This window comes from Oncorhynchus mykiss, chromosome 11 (assembly GCF_057628025.1).
Source record: "Oncorhynchus mykiss isolate SJ-2025 chromosome 11, ASM5762802v1, whole genome shotgun sequence".
NCBI lineage: Eukaryota > Metazoa > Chordata > Actinopteri > Salmoniformes > Salmonidae > Oncorhynchus > Oncorhynchus mykiss.
In genome coordinates this window covers 62,886,465-62,908,208 of record NC_143032.1, presented here as the reverse complement: position 1 = coordinate 62,908,208, position 21,744 = coordinate 62,886,465, and the positions used below count along the sequence as shown (strand labels likewise).

At 45.4% G+C, this 21,744-nt stretch overlaps 2 protein-coding genes across 11 annotated transcripts in view; one reads left to right on the top strand and one right to left on the bottom strand.

Annotated features, from left to right (window-relative positions):
• The first annotated feature begins 540 nt into the window (after positions 1 to 540).
• On the top strand, positions 541 to 6,664 carry LOC110536145 (uncharacterized). Its single transcript, XM_021621725.3, has 4 exons — positions 541 to 2,182; positions 3,905 to 4,104; positions 4,199 to 4,323; positions 4,515 to 6,664. Exons 1-4 carry the CDS (start codon positions 1,396 to 1,398, stop codon positions 5,977 to 5,979), a joined length of 2,577 nt encoding a protein of 858 aa, XP_021477400.3. The 5' UTR covers positions 541 to 1,395; the 3' UTR covers positions 5,980 to 6,664.
• Positions 6,665 to 9,474: 2,810 nt separating this feature from the next.
• The window catches only part of LOC110536144 (THO complex subunit 5 homolog), a 35,000-nt gene continuing 22,730 nt past the window's right edge, over positions 9,475 to 21,744 (bottom strand). For all 10 annotated transcript variants that reach the window (XR_016484645.1, XR_016484644.1, XM_036936013.2 and 7 more), the window contains exon 20: positions 9,475 to 9,836. Coding sequence is in view for 8 of the 10 variants with exons in the window: in XM_036936013.2 (XP_036791908.1) it covers positions 9,773 to 9,836 (64 nt within the window). In the remaining 2 variants the exon portion in view is untranslated. The remainder of the gene's footprint in view (positions 9,837 to 21,744) is intronic.

The following is a 21,744-nucleotide window of genomic DNA, read 5'->3' as shown; positions in this document are numbered from 1 at the left end:
TAGTTGATCTTGACATTTCTGACAAGTTATGAATAACTTTCTACGGTATGTAATGACTGACATGCTAAAGTGGCTAAAATGTCAAATGTTCTGCTGATAAGCGGTGTGGTTACCGCTGCAGTGTGAGTCTGCAGATCCACTTCAACCTGTCACACCCTGATCTGTTTCACCTGTCAGGTGTCGCCCATCTTCCCCATTATCCCCAGTGTACTTATACCTGTGTGTTCTGTTTGTCTGTTGCCAGTTCGTCTCGTTTGTCAAGCTTACCAGTGTTTGTCCTGTCAGCTCCTGTCTTTTTCCAACCTCTCTTTTTCTCTCCCTCCTGGTTTTTGACCCTTGCCTGTCTCGACCCTGAACCCGCCCACCTGACCACTCCGCCTGACCCTGACCCTGAGCCTGCCTGCCGTTTTGTACCTTTGCCTCTGTTCACTGTAATAAACATTGTTACTTCGATACGGTCTGCATCTGGGTCTTACCTTATCCTGATACAACCCACCTGGGACACACACCTGGCCAACTGACAGAACCACACACATTTACACACACTGTAATGTATTCACAGAGCACTGACAGAGAGAATGAAGAGCTCCACATGAAACTTCCAGCCTAGTCCAAACACAATAAAATAATTGAAACCTAAAATGGAAATGTTACAGCAGCTATATTTCTTGAAGTGAACATGGTGTTGTGGATATAATTATGTTGGTCTACTGTAACGAAGATTGCACAATCATATTGATGCATTGTGCACACTCAGACACCTAGCTTCAGACCACAGCTAGGATCTTGTCGGGACATTGGGCTTACACAGATGGATCCTTACACAGATGGATCCTTACACAGATGGATCCTTACACAGATGGATCCTTACACAGATGGATTCTTACACAGATGGATTCTTACACAGATGGATCCTTACCCAGATGGATCCTTACACAGATGGATCCTTACACAGATGGATTCTTACCCAGATGGATCCTTACCCAGATGGATCCTTACACAGATGGATCCTTACACAGATGGATTCTTACATAGGTGGATCCTTACACAGATGGATCCTTACACAGATGAGTCCTTACCCAGATGGATGCTTAAACTAGATATATAGTAGGAACCATCTGCATAAACCCAATGTCCCAACAAGATATTAGACATCATGTGTAAATCATGTAAGTGACTGACTAATGTCAATTGGACATTGGGTAAAAAGTATCATGCGCTGCATCATGCTGTTCTTCTGTAGTTAGTCTGTGTGAGGAAGGAGTGGTGCATGACGATAGCGAAGATGATGTATCCTTAAAGAGAGAGAGTGTCCATGCTGAGTTGTGAGTTCTCCTCCCGCGGTATAAAAGCTCACCTCTCTCCATCCTGCCGCAGTCTGCATTCGGTTTAGAGATGAGCTACCCACTGGACCACCTCTACGGCCACGGCTCCTACCGCAGGGCACCACAGGGCCTCTCTGCCCGGCCTGCCGCTTCCCTCTCCTCCTCCGGCTTCCACTCCCAGCCCTGGACGACCTCTCAGCGCCGCCGCCAGGCCTACAGCCAGACACCCTCCGCCGACAGCTTGGAGATCTTTAACGGCGACATGACTCGGAGGAACGAGAAGGAGATTCTGCAGACACTCAATGACCGTTTCGCCGGCTACATCGACAAGGTGCGGAACCTCGAGCTGATGAACTCGAATCTGGAGCAGGAAGCGGCTGCGCTGCGACAGAGCCAGACCGGGCGCGCTACCGTGGGAGAGCACTATGAGCGCGAGCTGGGGAACCTGAGGGGTCTGGTTCAGCAGCTGACCGGGGAGAAGGCATGCGCACTCTTGGAGCAAGACCACCTGGAAGAGGATATCCAGCATGTGCGGACCAGGCTCGAGGACGAGGCACGCAGCAGGGAGGAGCTGGAAGCCAAGGCACGCCTAATGAACAAGTATGTGGATGAGTCTGGGCTCGCACGGCTAGAGCTGGACAAGAAGCTGAGCGCGCTGCAGGAAGAAGCAGCGTTCCTGAAGAAGAACCACGAGGAGGAGGTGGCGGAGCTGCTAGCACAGATCCAGGGTGCACAGGTGAGCTTCGAGGCTCGAGACACAATCAAGGCGGACGTCACGAACGCCCTGCGGGAGATCCGCGCTCAGCTGGATGGACACGCGACCAAGAGCGCAACGCACGCGGAGGAATGGTTCAAAGGTGAGAGGCGCAACTTTATATCAATCTACCTTTACCTGGTTTTACTCAGCGATGTGTCAGTCAGTATGAGAAAGCCTGGTTAATAGAGTTTTAGGGCTCGGATGTTACGGTGCAGTTTGCTGTCCATGGTGCTGAACTTTGGAGGAGTTGGCTGGATCTCGTTTGTTTTATTATCAAATAGGCTCTTGGTACATAGTGGTGCATGGCCTATAGGCTATTATCAAACCTATTTGGGACATTGATTCGTTGTAAGGTCACCATTTGAAGCTAACTGTATTAGACTCGAGGCTATATATTCAGTTAAATCACTGCATAAACATCATCTAGTACGCACCAATGACTGTAATGACAGCTTGTGTTACCCAAGAGTAGTATCGAATTGAACCATTCATAGTTATGGAATTATAGGCTCTGATTGCATTTGGAAAAATAAAAGATGTGAATAATGTGGTGAAATAGCCTATTGGTTTATTTAATGGAGAGGAGAAAGTGTTCTGTCTGGTGTAAATTTGTGTCTGCTTACAGTCCTGTTTTGAAAGCCTTATTGGTGCTCTGTCTGATCATGCATTCCTGCCGCAGGCAACTATGAGTCAGCACTATTAGGTCCCTAGAAACACTGATGCCGCATTCTAGTGTCCTTGGAAATGTATCTTGCCCCCCCCCCCCCAATCCCTACATCATAAAATATTAAATGTCTCTCAATCATTCCCGACGTGGCCCTGGTGAATGCACGCATTAACTCCATAATTAGATATATTTTGCAACTCAAAGTCACGTATCTTATCTCACCGTCCTACCTTTTCTTATAACTTGCAGTCTCTTGAATGTCATGCCATGTTCCTACCACAAGGGGAGCGCTGCTCTGCAGAGTCAGACGCCGCAGGGTGAGATTACATGTATAGGGGGCGTCTGAGTACAGTGTGTATATAGCATGTTAATGTGACCATAGAAATAGAATCAATGGATTATATTTCTATTAATGTGACTGTGGGAGTTTGCCTGTGTTTGGTGATTATGTGTTTGAGGATGTTGTGGCCCTGTGTGTGTGGTTTCCAGTGAGTGTTGTGTATGTTTTCTAGCCTTCATAACATTATATCATTTCCTGAGGGCTACTGCCTCTACCTGATATAAGAGATCAGAGGGCCATAACAATAATATCAGGGCTAATGCAGGCCTCCACCTCTAGCTCAGCCATCAGGGTCATGACCTGTCCCCATAGATCCACAAGCAATGCTATTGTGTCCTAACTATGTTATGTACCAGTGTTGGTGCTAGAATTAGGATTAGAGACCTTAGTTAAACTCTCTGAATGGATGGATAAATGTTGTGCATGGCTTGATTTGTACTAGTCCACCACCTCCCTGAGTCAACAGTCCTCCTACCAGTGACCATTCCCCCTCTTTGTAGCTCTGAAGCCGACTGTGATGGAGCTGTCCAGCTGACTCTGGCAGCATGTTGTTCAGTGTCCTGTAGCTGAGTCAGACCTCAGACAGACAGACAGACAGACAGACAGGCACTGTCAAGGTTACTCCTGGAGGAGAGGATTTGTGTTCTCAATGACCGACCTCTGTGGTGGTCACGGATGAAAAGAGACAATGAGAGGATACAAGGAAAGGACACTATCTGAGAGTATAGGGTTGTTATAGCCCCTGTCTCTATGACCTCTAAAACCCTGTCTCTGACCCTGTTCCCCAACCTCACACCTCTCCCAAACCCCTGTAGTGCGTATGGAGCGGTTGGCAGATGCAGCTCACTCTAACACAGATGCGATCCGTGGTGCCCAGGATGAGATAGCAGAGTACAGACGGCAGCTGCAGAGCCGCACCATCGAACTGGAGACCCTCAGAGGAACCAAGGACTCCCTGGAGAGACAATGCATGGAGACTGAGGACAGACACCATGGAGATATCCACTCACTACAGGTACGTACACTCTTCTGCCAGTCTGGCTGTCTGTCTGGCTCTTCTCTTTCCCTGCACTTTGGCACGCATTTCTCACCAAAATGTGTGTGTGTAGGAGACTATTCGTCAGCTGGACGGTGAACTGAAGAGTACTAAGTGGGAGATGGCCAGCCAGCTGAGAGAATACCAGGAGCTGCTGAACGTCAAGATGGCTCTGGACATAGAGATAGCAGCCTACAGGTGGGTCAGAGGTTAAGGGTGGGATGTATTGTTTTGTTGGTGCACTCATGCAGACTCAGATCTCTAAATAAACCCTGCTCTTGTGAAAAAAACATGATTATCACAGAATAATTACTGATATGTTTTTGAACAGGAGACTGTATTGACACACACAATTCAGACTGTACTTCCTGTGTTCTTCCCCTAAACAGGAAGTTGCTGGAAGGGGAGGAGACTCGGTTCATACCTGGGCCAAGCCTGTACTCCTACTCCTCTGCCCACCTGAAGCTGAAGGGGGAGGAGCTCTCAGACACAGTCATACTGGAGGAACAGACGGATGAGACACAGGTCACTGAGGTGACAGAAGAAGCAGAAGATGAGGAAGAGGAAAAGGGAGAGGAGACAGAAAAGGAAGAAGAGGAGGAAGAGGAAGAGGGAGAAAAGGAGGAGGAAGAGGATGAGACCAAAGCTGAGGCAGAGGAGGGAGAAGGAAAGGGAGTTGAGGATAAGGGGGAAGAGGAAGAGGAGGCAGGTGAGGAGAAAGAGGAAGAGAAGTCTAAGTCACCTGAAAAGGCTGCTTCTTCTCCATCCAAATCTCCCCAATCTCCCCCCAAAACCCCCCAGCCCAAATCACCTGCCCCCAAATCACCTGAATCAAAATCTCCCCTCCCAAAATCACCTGAATCAAAATCTCCCCTCCCCAAATCACCTGCCAAATCTCCCGCCCCCAAATCACCTGAATCCAAATCACCCCAAGCCAAATCTCCCCTCCCCAAATCACCTGCCAAATCTCCCGCCCCCAAATCTCCCACAGCTGTGAAATCACCAACATCTCCCCCCAGCAAATCCCCAGAGTCTAAGTCTCCCCCTCCCAAATCCCCTCTCCCAAAGTCTCCTGAACCCAAGTCCCCCATCCAGGAGAAGGCCAAGCCCCCTGCAGAAGACAAACTGGCCAAGCAGGAGAAGAAAGAGAAGGAACAACCCCAGCCTGTAAAGGAGGAAAAGAAACAAGAGCCAGAACCCAAGGAGAAGGAGAAATGTGAGAGCCAGCCTAAAGAGGAGAAGGTTGAGGAGAAGACAGACAAACCAGATCCCAAGGAGAGCAAGCCAGATGAGAATCCCAAGAAGACTGAGACCCCAACACCTGCCCCCCCTGCTGCCACCCCGGCAAAGCCTGCAGAGGAAAAGCCCGCCCCCGCCAAGGAGAGCCACAGCCCTGCTAAGAGAGAAGAGGAGAAACAAGCCAAAACAGATGACACACCCCAGGTAGAGGTGAAGCCTGCCCCCAAAGAATCACCACAGAAAACAGAGAGCACAAAGGAGAAGAAAGCAGAGCCCAAAGAGGAGGTGAAGAAGGAGGATAAGAAGGAGGACAAGAAGGAGGCCTCTAAAGCATCCGACAGTAAAGAGGCAAAGGATACGAAGGAGGTAGGGAAGGCAGAGAAGGCCAAGAAATCTTCTGGCCCTGAAGTCAAAGACGAGAAATCTTCTAGCACTGAAGTCAAAGACGAGAAATCTTCTAGCACTGAAGTTAAAGACGAGAAATCTTCTAGCACTGAGGTCAAAGACGAGAAATCTTCTAGCACTGAGGTCAAAGACGAGAAATCTTCTAGCACTGAAGTCAAAGACGAGAAATCTTCTAGCACTGAGGTCAAAGACGAGAAAGCCAAGAAGTGAGTCACTAACACACTGCATATGAGCCAGGAGAAGAGAGAGACGCCAAAGAACTATCGGGAGGGGAGGGGGGAAGGGAAGCTACTGAAGCCCTGAGCAGCCTTTGTAAAGGGAAGCCAAAGCATAGCAGAGCAGAGCAGGAGACAAACAGTAAACAAACAAAGCAATAGCTTTTCTCTAGTTACTATCCCCCGGGTACTCAACCCTGATATGATGCTTCTTCTAATCTATGACTGTAGTGAATGCAGAATGCTCTAAACTCTATCTGAATTGTGTCTATATGACTGCCCGTCAATAATAACAAGTGCATTAAAACAGCAGCATTGCCTTGGCTGGGAGCACAGTACAGGGCCATGCACCTTCTAAAGCCTTCAAGGGTAGCAATGTCAACAAATGTCTATAAAAGATTGTGACAGATCAATATATTGTACTGTATGTGTATATTTATGAAGATATAAATGTGTATATTATATTAACAACTATAAAAAGCAGAGAAAGACTACAAACCTGCTCATTGTGCATCTTAAACAGCTCCCTGTCTGATGGTTGTGCTGACTCACTGTGCTGTGGTCAGTAATGATACCTAGGCCAGTGAGGAGAACTCTGAAGTCAGGGATGACTGTGCTATGTATAAACTGCTGAGAGTATGCAATACAAACTGATTAACTAATAAAGGTTAAAACCAAAATATTTATGTGTGTTGTCATTATTATATTACTCTAATACAAATGCAAAGAGATACTGTATTACTCTGGTGTGAATGATACGGAGGGCTGCTGTGATGGTCTTGATCTGATGTGCTCACTTAGAGAGAGACAAATTAGCTCGCTAAAATAGATCCTTTCCTGGTACAATACTAAGATGAACTAAATGACGTAAATGCTGTAGCTTCTGTCATGTTCTTCTCATGTACATTTCAGCATACACACTACGAAGAAAGGAACAGTTCTGAACAGTACACTGTCTGAGTGCTAAGGTGGTATGAAGAGAAGCACAGTGGAGGTGAGGAAGATGAGGTGTGTGTGAGAGGGAGGAAGTTGAGGTGTGAGAGGGGTGTGGGTCTCCTAAAACACTGTGTGTGTGTGTGTTGTGCTGCATTGCGGCTGAGGGGTGCAGTGACTGGTGTTGCAGCACCCTCCCAACATCGCTCTCTCCTCCCCTCCACTCCCTGCTCTGACATCGTCTAACTTGGGCTCAAACATACATCCGGAGGTGGTCTGGAGAATAGAGCTACCTGAACAGAACTGTTCCCCTCTTCCAAACAACATCCTAGACCTATAGAATACATCTGCCCCTTCACATCTCTCTCTTCTCCTTTGGTTAGGTCTCTCCTTATCTCACCTCTCCCTTCTTTTACCTCTCTCTCTCTCTCACACACACTGTACCTGCTCTACAATGCCAGCCTGCTACAACAGTAACCATAAAGTAGAGATACTGCAGTAACCTACCCAGCCAGGGAAGAATCTACACACGCTAATCTGAATATCTATGCAATTGCTGCAAAAGATAGAGCGCAGTATGAGAAGTGCTTAAAAAAACACCCCCTTTATTTCTGAACAGAAAAAGGTCTATTGTTGACTTTGATATCAGTTTCTCTGTCATTTCCTTGATGTAACACAGTGGTCCATAATCATCATGGAAACAACACTAGTCAACTGCACTGGGGGACAGTGGTTGTGATATGCTGTGTAGTTGCTGACAGGTGTATAAAATTGAGAACACTACCATGCAATCTCCATAGACAAACATTGACAGTAGAATGGCCTTATTGAAGAGCTCAGTGACTTTCACCGTCATAAGATGCCACCTTTCCAACAAGTTAGTTTGTCAAATTTCTGCCCCGGTCAAGTGCTGTTATTGTGAAGTGGAAACGTCTAGAAGCAACAACGGCTCAGCCGTGAAGTGGTAGGCCACACAAGCTCACAGAACAGGACAGCTCAGTGCTGAAACGCGTAAAATTGTCTGTCCTTTGTTGCAACACTCACTACCAAGTTCCAAACTGCCTCTGGAAGCAACATCAGCACAATAACTGTTCGTTGGGTTTCCATGGCCGAGCAGCCATACACAAGCCTAAGATCACCACACGCAATGCAGAGAGTTGGCTGGAGTGGTGTAAAGCTCACCGCCATTGAACACTGGAGCAGAGGAAGCGCATTCTCTGGAGTGATGAATCATGCTTCACCATCTGGCAGTCCAACGGACAAATCTGGGTTTGGAGGATGCCAGGAGAACGCTACCTGCCCCAATGCATAGTTCCAACTGTTAAGTTTGGTGGAGAAGAAATAATGGTCTGGGGATGTTTTTCATGGTTCAGGCTAGGCCCCTAAGTTTCAGTGAAGGGAAATCTTAACGCTACAGCATACATTGACATTCTAGACGATTTTGTGCTTCCAACTTCGTAGCAACAGTTTGGGGAAGGCCCTTTCCTTTTTCAACACAATACCCCCGTGCACAAAGCAAGGCCAATACAGAAATGGTTAGTAGAGATCGGTGTGGAATAACTTGACAGGCCTGCAAAGAGCTCTGATCTCAACCCCATCGAACACATTTGGGATGAATTGGAACGCCGACTGCGAGCCAGACCTAATCGCCCAACATCAGTGCCCGACCTCACTAACGCTCGTGGCTGAATGAAAGCAAGTCCCCGCAGTAATGTTCCAACATTTAGTGGAAAGACTTCCCAGAAGAGTGGAGGCTGTTATAGCAGAAAGGGGGGGGGGGGACCAACTCCATTTTAATGCCTCTGACAAACAGGTGTCCAGATACTTTTGGCCATGTGGTGAATCTCCCTGAATTCTGACAGGATATCATCACGCACGTTAAGTTTCTCCTTGAATTATTTCCTGATGATCATTCTCCTTGGTGTTGTAATGTGATCTCTTTATGTCTGATGGATGACTGGGTATCAACAGGAGACACAACCTGCAGCAAAAACATCCTCAGAACATCACTTCCCCTAATGATCACCATGGTATGGAACCCACAAAACACCTCGGCTACATCCTAACAGTGGCAAGCTTGTCCTGGACGAGAGAGCAGTACTGGGGCTCTGTGATGCTGCACTAATGTCAGGTTACATCCAGAGCAATAATCAAGTGGTCCTGTATTATTCAACAACTCTTGCTGCACTGCAAGTACAGGATAGGGAACACATTTAATCATCTCTTACTGTAAATACACAGGAAACAATTAATCAGCTCTTATTACACTATAAATACAGAATAGGGAACACATTTCTAAGTGTGTGTGATAGTGTATACACTGTTTTTCCAGGACCCATAGGAATAAGTCATCTTTGAGAAGTGCTGAGCCATGATAATAAAGGACATAACAATGTGATCTGATGCAGAGAGAGAGAGAGAGGAGAAAGAAAAAGGGATGGCAGGGAGAGATGAGGAAATAAATATGTACTAGCTAAAAGAGAGATCATTCATAGTAGAATAAAAGTGAGCATAAATCAGTCAGCAGTGAAGAATAACAATAAAAAAGACAAAGAACTTGCAGATCCAAACAAGATCACTAGCTTTTTATTAACCAACCGACACACAGAACGTGTCAAACAGTGTGTTAAACAAGATATGGGGATATGAGGGAAGGGGGCATGACAGAGGGTAAATTCAGGAGTCCCTGGTGACTGAAGAAGCCTCGAGGTAGGGTAAGAGATCTGGTGTGAGGGGGTCAGGGGTGAAGGGAAAGGGGTAAAGGAGAGGTCAGCAGTGACTGAAGAAGCCTCGAGGTAGGGTAAGAGATCTGGTGTGAGGGGGTCAGGGGTGAAGGGAAAGGGGTAAAGGAGAGGTCAGCGGTGACTAAAGAAGCCCTGGGGGTGGTTGTACTTGAATGGCTTCAGACGGTTCGGACCCCTGAAACACAACCAGAGAGAAACACATTGTCAGAGATATTTTGAGAGAGATATTTTGGAGAGAGAGATATTTTGAGAGAGAGAGAGTCAAATCAAATTTTATTGGTCGCATACACATATTTAGCAGATGTTATTGTGGGTGTAGCGAAATGCTTGTGTTCCTAGCTCCAACAGTGCAGTAATATCTAATACACGCACGCACACACACTACCAGTCAAAAGTTTGGACACATACTCATTCAAGGGTTTTTCTTTATTTTTTTTCTACATTGTAGAATAATAGCGAAGACATCAAAACTATGAAATAACACATATGGAATCATGTCGTAAGCAAAACAAAATATAATTTACAATTGAGATTCTTCAAAGTAGCCACCCTTTGCTTTGATGACAGCATTGCACACTCTTGGCATTCTCTCAACCAGCTTCATCTGGAATGCTTTTCCAACAATCTTGAAGGAGTTACCACATATGCTGAGCACTTGTTGGCTGCTTTTCCTTCAACCTGCGGTCCAACTCATCCCAAAACATCTCAATTTGGTTGAGGTCGGGTGATTGTGGAGGCCAGGTCATCTGATGCAGCAATCCCATCACTCTCATTCTTGGTCAAGTAGCCCTTACACAGCCTGGAGGTGTGTTGGGTCATTGTGCAGTTGAAAAACAAATAATAGTCCCACTAAGCACAAACCATGGAATGGCGTATCGCTGCAGAATGCTGTGGTAGCCATGCTGGTTAAGTGTGCATCGAATTCTAAATAAATCACAGACGGTGCTTTGCTGGTGAAACTATCACACATGCGGAGAGCACCCGTTCACCCACTCTGCATCTCACAAAGACACAGCAGTTGGAACCAAACATCTCAAACTTGGACTCAGACCAAAAGGACAGATTTCCACCGGTCTAAATGTCCATTGCGTGTGTTCCTTGGCCCAAGCATATTTTTTTTAATTTTACCTTTATGTAACCAGGTAAACTAGTTGATAACAAGTTCTCATTTGCAACTGCGACCTGGACAAGATAAAGCATTGCAGTTCGACACATACAACAACACAGAGTTACACATGGAATGAACAACACATAGTCAATAATACAGTAGAAAAAAAAGAAAACAAAGTCTATATACAGTGAGTGCAAATAAGGTCAAATAAGGGAGTTAAGGCAATAAATAGGTCATGGTGGCAAAGTAATTACAATATGGCAATTAAACACTGGAATGGTAGATGTGAAAAAGATGTATGTGCAAGTAGAGATACTGTGGTGCAAAGGGAGCAAAATAAATAAATACAGTATGGGAATGAGGTAGATAGATGGGCTGTATACAGATGGGCAATGAACAGGTGCAGTGATCTGTGAGCTGCTCTGACAGCTGGTTCTTAAAGCTAGTGAGGGAGATGGGAATCTCCAGCTTCAGTGATTTTTGCAGTTCGTTCCAGTCAGTGGGTGTAGCCAGTGGGTTTGACAACGAGTATGAAGCGAGGGCCAGCCAACGAGAGCATACAGGTCGCAGTGGTAGGTAGTATATGGGGCTTTGGTGACAAAACGGATGGCAATGTGGACTACGTCCAGTTTGCTGAGTAGAGTGTTGGAGGCTATTTTATAGATGACGTCGCCGAAGTCAAGGATCAGTAGGATGGTCAGTTTTACGAGGATATGTTTGGCAGCATGAGTGAAGGAAGCTTTGTTGCGAAATAGGAAGCTAATTCTAGATTTCATTTTTGATTGGAGATGCTTAATTTGAGTCTGGAAGGAGAGTTTAGTCTAGCCAGACACCTAGGTATTTGTAGTTATCCACGTATTCTAAGTCAGAGCCGTCCAGAGTAGTGATGCTGGATGGGCGGGCAGGTGTGGGCAATGATTGGTTGAATAGCATGCATTTAGTTTTATTTGCGTTTAAGCGCAGTTGGAGGCCACGGAAGGAGAGTTGTATGGCATTGAAGCTCGTCTGGAGGTTAGTTAACACACAGTGTCCAAAGAAGGGCCAGAAGTATACAGAATGGTGTCGTCTGCGTAGAGGTGGATTAGAGAATCACCAGCAGCAAGAGCGACATCATTGATGTATACAGAGAAGAGAGTCGGCCCGAGAATTGAACCCTGTGGCACCCCCATAGAGACTGCCAGAGGTCCGGACAACAGGCCCTCCGATTTGACACACTGAGCTCTATCAGAAAAGTAGTTGGTGAACCAGGCGAGGCAATCATTTAAGAAACCAAGGCTGTTGAGTCTGCCAATAAGAATGTGGTGATTGACAAGAGTCGAAAGCCTTGGCAAGGTCAATGAATACAGCTGCACAGTAATGTCTCTTATCGATGGCGGTTATGATATCGTTAAGGACCTTGAGCGTGGCTGAGGTGCACCCATGACCAGCTCGGAAACCAGATTGCATAGCGGAGAAGGTACGATGTGATTCAAAATGGTCAGTAATCTGTTTGTTAACTTGGCTTTCGAAGACCTTAGAGATGCAGGGTAGGATATATATATAGGTCTGTAGCAGTTTGGGTCTAGAGTGTCACCCCCTTTGAAGAGGGGGATGACCACGGCAGCTTTCCAATCTTTGTGAATCTCAGACGATATTAAAGAGAGGTTGAACAGGCTAGTAATAGGGGTTGCAACAATTTCGGCAGATAATTTAAGAAAGAGAGGGTCCAGATTGTCTAGCCCGGCTGATTTGTAGGGGTCCAGATTTTGCAGGTCTTTCAGAACATCAGCTATCTAGATATGGGTGAAGGAGAAATGGTGGGGGCTTGGGTGGGTTGCTGTGGAGGGTGCCGGGCAGTTGACCGGGGTAGGGGTAGCCAGGTGGAAAGCATGGCCAGCCGTAGAGAAATGCTTATTGACATTATTTTTTTAGTTTGTACTGCAGGATGCAAATTTCTGTTTAAAAAAGCTAGCTTTAGCTTTCCTAACTGCCTGTGTATCCTAACTTCCCTGAAAAGTTGGACATCACGGGGGCTATTCGATGCTAATGCAGAACGCCACAGGATTTTTTTGTGCTGGTCAAGGGCAGACAGGTCTGGAGTGAACCAAGGGCTATATCTATTCCTGGTTCTACATTTTTTTTTTTTACTTTTAAAGAATAACCAGGCATCCTCTACTGTCGGGATGAGGTCTATGTCGTTCCAGGATACCCCGGCCAGGTCGATTAGAAAGGCCTGCTCGCAGAAGTGTTTTAGGGAGCATTTGACAGTGGTGAGGGGTGGTCGTTTGCTCGCAGACCCATTACGGATGCAGGCAATGAGGCAGTGATCACTGAGATCTTGGTTGAAAACAGCAGAGGTGTATTTGGAGGGTGAGTTAGTTAGGATGATATCTATGAGGGTGCCCGTGTTTACGGATTTGGGGTTATATCTGGTAGGTTCATTGATAAATTGTGTGAGATTGAGGGCATCAAGCTTAGATTGTAGGATGGCCGGGGTGTTAAGCATGTCCCAGTTTAGGTCACCTAGCAGCACGAGCTCAGAAGATAGATGGGGGGCAATCAAATCACATATGGTGTCGAGGGCACAGCTGGAGGCAGAGGGTGGTCTATAGCATGCAGCAACGGTGAGAGACTTGTTTCTAGAAAGGTACATTTTTAGAAGTAGAAGCTCAAATTGTTTGGGTACAGACCTGGATAGTAAGACAGCACTCTGCAGGTTATCTTTGCAGTAAATTGCAACACCGCCCCCTTTGGCAGTTCTATCTTGCCGGAAAATGTTATAGTTAGGAATGGAAATTTCAAGGTTTTTGGTGGTCTCCCTAAGCCAGGATTCAGACACGGCTAGGACATCCGGATTGGTGGAGTGTGCTAGGGCAGTGAATAAAACAAACTTGGGGAGGAGGCTTCTAATGTTAACATATATGAAACCAAGGCTTTTACGGTTGCAGAAATCAACAAATAAGAGAGCCTGGGGGATGGGAGTGGAGGTAGACACTGCAGGGCCTGGATTAACCTCTACATCACCAGAGGAACAGAGGAGTAGGATAAGGGTACGGCAAAGGCTAACAGAACTGGACGCCTAGTACGTTCAGAACAGAGAGTAAAAGGGGCAGATTTCTGGGCACGGTAGAATATATTCAAGGCATAATGTACAGACAAAGGTATAGTAGGATGTGAATAGTGGGGGTAAACCTGTGCATATAGTGATAATGAAAGAGATAGTCTCTAGAAATAGCATTTAAACCAGGTGATGTCACTGCGTGTGTGGAGGGGTGGAACTAAATTGTTAGCCGAGGCATGTTGAGCAGTGCTAGAGGCTCTACAGTGAAATAAAACAATAGTTACAAACCAGAACAGCAATCGACACGGCATGGTGACGTTAGGGAAAGGCATGCGTAGCCGGATGATCATACAAGTCCAGTGCGTGGCTTCAGGCAGCTAGCAGCACGGGGCTAGCAGGCTAACAGAAAGGTCTTAGAGGGATGACGCGACGGAGGAAAGTCTGTTGTGGCCTCCGTGCAGTTACATCAGCGGACAGATCAGCAGGGCTCCGTGTGGTAAACCAGGCCAATTGGCAAAATATGTATAGTGGCCGAAGAAATATGTCCGAAGGGCCTCTTAAGCCAGCAGTCCAATGTGCTTTAGATAGCTAGCAGGCCGCAGATTAGCAACTGTGCGTTCAGGGGTCGTTAGCTGCTATAATTCCAGGTGGGAAAAAAATATATCCAGTGAGCAGAGTATTTGATACACTGCCGATTTTGCAGGTTTTCCTACTTACAAAGCATATAGAGAGAGGTCTGTAATTTTTATTATAGGTACACTTCAACTGTGAGAGACGGAATCTAAAACAAAAATCCAGAAAATCACATTGTATGATTTTTAAGTGTCACACCCTGGTCTTAGTATTTTGTGTTTTCTTTATTATTTTGATCAGGCCTGGGTGTGACATGGGTTAATTATGTGGTGTGTTTTTTCTTGTTTTTTTTTGTAGGTATTGGGATTGTGGTATAGTGGGGTTATCTAGGAAAGTCTATGGTTGCCTGAAGTGGTTCTCAATCAGAGGCAGGTGTTTATCGTTGTCTCTGATTGGGAACCATATTTAGGCAGCCATATTCTTTGAGTGTTTCGTGGGTGATTGTTCCTGTCTCTGTGTTTGTTTGCACCAGATAGGCTGTTTAGGTTTTCACGTTACGTTTGTTGTTTTGTATTGTTCGTGTTTTCATCTTTATTAAAGATGTATACAAATAACCACTCTGCATTTTGGTCCTCCTCTCCTTCACAGAAAGAAAACCGGAACATTAAGTAATTAATTTGCATTTTATTGCATGACATAAGTATTTGATCACCTACCAACCAGTAAGAATTCCGGTTCTCACAGACCTGTTTGTTTTTCTTTAAGAAGCCCTCCTGTTCTCCACTCATTACCTGTATAAAAGACACCTGTCCAAACACTCAATCAAACAGACTCCAACCTCTCCACAATGGCCAAGACCAGGGAGCTGTGTAAGGACATCAGGGATAAAATTGTAGACCTGCACAAGGCTGGGATGGGCTACAGGACAATAGGCAAGCAGCTTGGTGAGAAGGCAACAACTGTTGGCCCAATTATTAGAAAATGGAAGAAGTTCAAGATGACAGTCAATCACCCTCGGTCTGGGGCTCCATGCAAGATCTCACCTCGTGGGGCATCAATGATCATGAGGAAGGTGAGGAATCAGCCCAGAACTACACAGCAGGACCTGGTCAATGACCTGAAGAGAGCTGGGACCACAGTCTCAAAGGAAACCATTAGTAACACACTACACCGTCAAGGATTAAAATCCTGCAAAGCACGCAAGGTCCCCCTGCTCAAGCCAGCACATGTCCAGGCCCGTCTGAAGTTTCCCAATGACCATCTGGATGATCCAGGAGGAACGGGAGAAGGTCATGTTGTCTGATGAGACAAAAATAGCTTTTTTGGTCTAAACTCCCCCCGCCAGGTTTGGAGTAAGAAGAAGGATGAGTACAACCCCAAGAACACCATCCCAACCGTGAAGCATGGAGGTGGAAACATTCTTTGGGGATGCTTTTCTGCAAAGGGGACAGGACGACTGCACCGTATTGAGGGGAGGATGGATGGGGCCATGTATCGCGAGATCTTGGCCAACAACCTCCTTCCCTCAGTAAGAGCATTGAAGATGGGTCGAGGCTGGGTCTTCCAGCATGACAACGACCCGAAACACACAGCCAGGACAACTAAGGAGTGGCTCCGTAAGAAGCACCGCAAGGTCCTGGAATGGCCTAGCCAGTCCTCCCACTCCTCTGTAGGGAGGAGAAATCCCTGCTGCAGTGTGTGCAAACCTGGTCAAGAACTACAGGAAATGTATGATCTCTGTAATTGCAAACAAAGGTTTCTGTAAGTATTAGGTTCTGCTTTTCTGATGTGTCAAATACTTATGTCATGCAATAAAATGCAAATTAATTACTTAAAAATCATGCAATGTGATTTTCTGGATTTTTGTTTTAGATTCCTTCTCTCACAGTTGAAATGTACCTATGATAAAAATGACAGACCTCTACATGCTTTGTAAGTAGAGAAACCTGCAAAATCGGCATATATCAAATTGTATCAAATTCTATCTCCCCATTATTGGTGTCTTTTAGTAGTGGTTTCTATGCAACAATATGACCATGAAGGTCTCCTCTGAACAGTTGATGTTGAGATATGTCTGTTACTTGAACTCTGTGAAGCATTTATTTGGGCTGCAATCTGAGGTGGAATTAACTCGAATGAACGTATCATCCTCTGCAGCAGAGGTAACTCTGGGTCTTCCTTTCCTTCCTCTTCTCATGAGAGCCAGTTTCATCATAGCGCTTGGTTTTTGCGACTGCGCTTGAAGAAACTTTCAAAGTCCTTGAAATTTTCCGATTTGACTGACCATGTCTTAAAGTAATGATGGACTATCGTTTCTCTGTTCTTGCCATAATATGGACTTGATGTTTTACCAAATAGGGCTGTCTTCCGTAAAACCATCCCTACCTTGTCACAACACAACTGATTGTCTGAAAAGCATTAAGGAAAGAAATTTCACAAATTAAATTTAAAAAAAGCACACGTTAATAGAAATGCATTCCAGGTGACTAACTCATGAAGCTGGTTGAGAGAATGCCAAGAGTGTGCAAAGCTGTCATTTTATTTAACTAGGCAAGTCAATTGACAATAACGTCCTACCAAAAGGCCTCCTTCGTGGACGGGGGCTGAGATTAAATGTTTTTATAAATTAAATAAAAGTCATCAAGGCAAAGGATGGCTACTTTGAAGAATCTCAAATATATATTATATGTTGATTTGTTTAACACTTTTTTTAGTTACTTCATGATTCCATTTGTGTTATTTCATAGTTTTGATGTCTTCACTATTATTCTACAATGTAGAAAAAACCCTTGAATGAGTTGGTGCGTCCAAACTTTAGACTGGTACTGTGTGTGTGTGTGTATATATATACACATAGTGCATTTAGGTACGTATTCAGACCCCTACACTTTTTCCTCATTGTTACGTTACAGCCTTAAAATTGATTAAATTGTTATTTCCCCTCAATCTACACACAATACCTCATAATAACAAAGCAAAAACAGGTTAGAAATGTTTTGCTAATTTATAAAAAAACTACTGAAATGTCACATTTACACAAGTATTCAGACACTTTACTCAATAATTTGTTGAAGCACCTTTGGCAGCATTACAGCCCGAGTCTTCTTGGGTATGACGCTACAAGCTTGGCACACCTGTATTTGGGGAGTTTCTCATTGATCTCTGCAGATCCTCTGTCCGGTTGGATGGGGAATGTCGCTGCACTGCTATTTTCTAGTTTCTCCTGATATGTTCGACTGGTTTCAAGTCCGGGCTCTGGCTGGGCCACTTAAGGACATTCAGAGACTTGTCCCGAAGCCACTCCTGCGTTGTCCTGGCTGTGTGCTTAGGGTCGTTGTCCTGTTGGAAGGTGAACATTTGCCCCAGTCTGTCCTGAGCGCTCTAGAGCAGGTTTTCATCAAGGATCCCTCTGTACTTTGCTCTGTTCATCTTTCCTTTGATCCCGAGTAGTGTCCCAGTCCCTGCCGCTGAAAAACATCCCCACAGCATGATGCTGCCACCACGCTTCACCATAGGGATGGTGCCAGGTTTACTCCCGACGTGACGCATGGCATTCAAGCCAAAGAGTTCAATCTTGGTTTCACCAGACAATTTTGTCCTTTAGGTGCCTTTTGGCAAACTCCAAGCGGGCTGTCATGTTCCTTTTACTGAGGAGTTGCTTCCATCTGGCCACTCTACCATAAAGGCCTGATTGGTGGAGTGCTGCAGAGATGCTTGTCCTTCTGGAAGGTTCTCCAATTTCCATTAAGGAAGGAACTCCGGAGCACTGTCAGAGTGACCATCGGGTTCTTGGTCACCTCCCTGACCAAGGCCCTTTTCCCCGTTTGCCCAGTTATGCCGGGCGGCCAGCTCTAGGAAGAGTCTTGGTGGTTCCAAACTTCTTCCATTTTAAGAATGATGGAGGCCACTGTGTTCTTGGGGACCTTCAATGCTGCAGACACTTTTTGTACCCTTCCCCAGATCTTTGCCGACACAATCCTGTCTCGGAGCTCTACGGACAATTCCTTTGACCTCATGGCTTGGTTTTTGCTCTGACATACACTGTCAACTGTGGGACCTTATATAGACAGTTGTGTGCCTTTCCAAATCATATCCAATTAATTTAACAGGTGGACTCCAATCAAGTTGTAGAAACATCAAGGATGATCAACGGAAACAGGATGCACCCAAGCTTAAATTCGAGTCATATAGCATAGGGTCTGAAACCTTATTTACATATGTAATCTGTTTTTTATTTTTAATACATGTGAAAAATAAAAAAATACAAAACATTTTTTTTCGCTTTGTCATTATGGGGTATTGTGTGTCAATTGATCAAATAAAATTGTATTAGTCACATGCGCAGAATACAACAGGTGTAGACCTTACAGTGAAATGCTTACTTACGAGACCCTAACCGAGAGTACAGTTTCAAAAAATACAGATAGAAGATAAAATTAACAAGTAATTGGCCCCATTACTAAGGTCACCAACACATCTATTGGTCTCGTGGTGTTTCCAAGGAATTGGAGGTAGGCCATAATGACGGCCATCTTTAAATCGGGCGACCCTGCTGACGTGAGTAACTACAGGCCCATTAGTATACTACCTGTGGTGTCAAAGGTTGTTGAAAAGTGTGTAGCAGAACAACTAATTGCCCACCTCAACAGCCCCTTCACATTACACTCCATGCAGTTTGGCTTCAGAACGAAACACTCCACAGAAACGGCCAACTGCTTTCTTCTGGAAAATGTGAAGTCCAAGATGGACAAAAGGGACGTTGTTGGGACTGTGTTTCTGGACCTAAGGAAGGCTTACTGTTAACCATGAGATTCTATTTACAAAATTGTCCAAGATGAACTTTTCCCCCGATGCCTTGAGATGGATGAAATCATACCTTGAAGGCAGAACTCAGTGTGTCAGAGTGAGCAATGAGCTGTCGCCCACTCTTAACACTACTGTAATGGTCCAGGTTACAAAGTGGCTCACTTACTCGTGCTTGCATCTTAATGTGAAAAAAACTGTTTGCATGTTCTTCACAAAGAGGGCAACAGATGCTACTGAACCAGATGTCTATATGTCAGGGGAGAAGCTCCAGGTGGTATCTGATTTTAAGTACCTTGGCATCATACTCGATTCCAACCTCTCTTTTAAAAAGCATGTGAAAAAGGTCATTCAGATAACCAAATTCAACCTAGCTAATTTCCGATTTATACAAAATTGTTTGACTACAGAGGTAGCAAAACTGTACTTCAAATCTATGATACTCCCCCACTTAACATACTGCTTGACTAGTTGGGCCCAAGCTTGCTGTACAACATTAAAACCTATTCAGTCTCTCTACAAACAGGCTCTCAAAGTGCTTGATAGGAAGCCCAATAGCCATCATCACTGTTACATCCTCAGAAAGCATGAGCTCCTGAGTTTGGAAAATCTTGTGCAATACACCAATGCATGTCTTGTATTCAAGATCCTAAATGGCTCCCCTTCCACTCAGTATTTTTGTTAAACAGAAAACCCAAATATATGGCAGCAGATCCAAAAGGTCTGCCATGAGAGGTGACTGTATAGTTCCCTTAAGGAAAAGCACCTTTAGTAAATCAATTTTCTCTGTGAGAGCTTCCCATGTCTGGAATACACTGCCATCAGACACACATAACTGCACCACCTATCACACTTTCACAAAATGTATGAATACATGGCTAAAGGTCAATCAGATGTGTGATCATAATCCCTAGCTGTGTATTGCCACTTTCCATGTTGTCTGTAGCTTGTGAGGTGTGGAAACAATTTTGTCTTGCTGCTTTTTGTTCTACGTTGCTCTGTCTGTATGTTACGTCTTGCTTGTCCTATGTTGCTCTGTCTGTATGCTATGTCTTGCTTGTCCTATGTTGCTCTGTCTGTATGCTATGTCTTGCTTGTCCTATGTTGCGCTGCGTGTGCTCACTGCTCAATGATTGTCTATATTGTAATTGTTTTTAATAACCTGCCCAGGGACTGCGGTTGAAAATTAGCCGGCTGGCTAAAACCGGCACTTTTACTGAAACGTTGATTAATGTGCACTGTCCCTGTAAAAATAAAATAAAACTCAAACTCAAGTAATTAAAGAGGAGCAGTAAAAAATACAATATATACAGGGGGAGCCGGTACAGAGTCAATGTGCGTGGGCACCGGTTAGTTGAGGTAGTATGTACATGTAGGTAGAGTTAATTAATTAAAGTGACTATGCATAGATGACAACAGAGAGCGGCAGTGGTGTGGAGAGGGGAGGGGGCAATGCGAGTAGTCTGGGTAGACATTTGACTAGATGTTCAGGCGTCTTATGGCTTGGGAGTAGAAGCTGTTTAGAAGCCTCTTGGACCTAGACTTGGCTCCGGTACTGCTTGCCATGTGGTAGCAGAGAGAACAGTTTATGACTAGGGTGGCTGGAGTCATTGACAATTTTTAGGGCCTTCCTCTGACACCGCCTGGTATAGAGGTCCTGGATGGCAGGAAGCTTGGACCCAGTGATGTACTGGGCCGTTCGCACTACCCTCTGTAGTGTCTTGCGTTCAGAGGCCGAGCAGTTGCCATACCAGGCAGTGATGCAACCAGTGCTCTCGATGGTGCAGTTGTAGAACCTTTTGAGGATCTGAGGACCCATGCCAAATATTTTCAGTCTCCTGAGGGGGAATAGGTTTTGTTGTGCCCGCTTCACAACTGTCATGGTGTGCTTGGACCATGTTAGTTTGTTAGTGATGTGGACACCAAGGAACATGAAACTCTCGACCTGCTCCACTGCAGCCCAGTCGATGAGAATGGGGGCATGCTCTGTCCTCTTTTTCCTGTAGTCCACAATCATCTCCTTTGTCTTGATCACATTGAGGGAGAGGTTGTTGACCTCTTCCCTGTAGGCTGTCTCGTTGTTGTCGGTGATCAGGCCTACCACTGTTGTGTCATCGGCAAATATAATAATGTGTTGGAGTCATGCCTAGCCGTGCAGTCATGAGTGAACAGGGAGTACAGAAGGGGGCTGATCACGCACCCCTGAAGGGCCCCTGTGTTGAGGATCAGCGTTGCAGATGTGTTGTTACCTACCCTTACCACCTGGGGGTGGCCCCTCAGGAAGTCCAGGATCCAGTTGCAGAGGGAGGTGTTAAGTCCCAGGGTGCTTAGCTTATTGATGAGCTTTGAGGGCACTATGGTGTTGAGCTGTCGTCTATGAATAGCATTCTCACATAGGTGTTCCTTTTGTCCAGGTAGGAAAGGGCAGTGTGGAGTGCAATAGAGACTGCATCATCTGTGGATCTGTAGGGGTGGTATGCAAATTGATATGGGTTTAGGGTGTCAGATAAGGTGGAGGTGATATGATCCTTATCTAACCTCTCAAGGCACTTCATG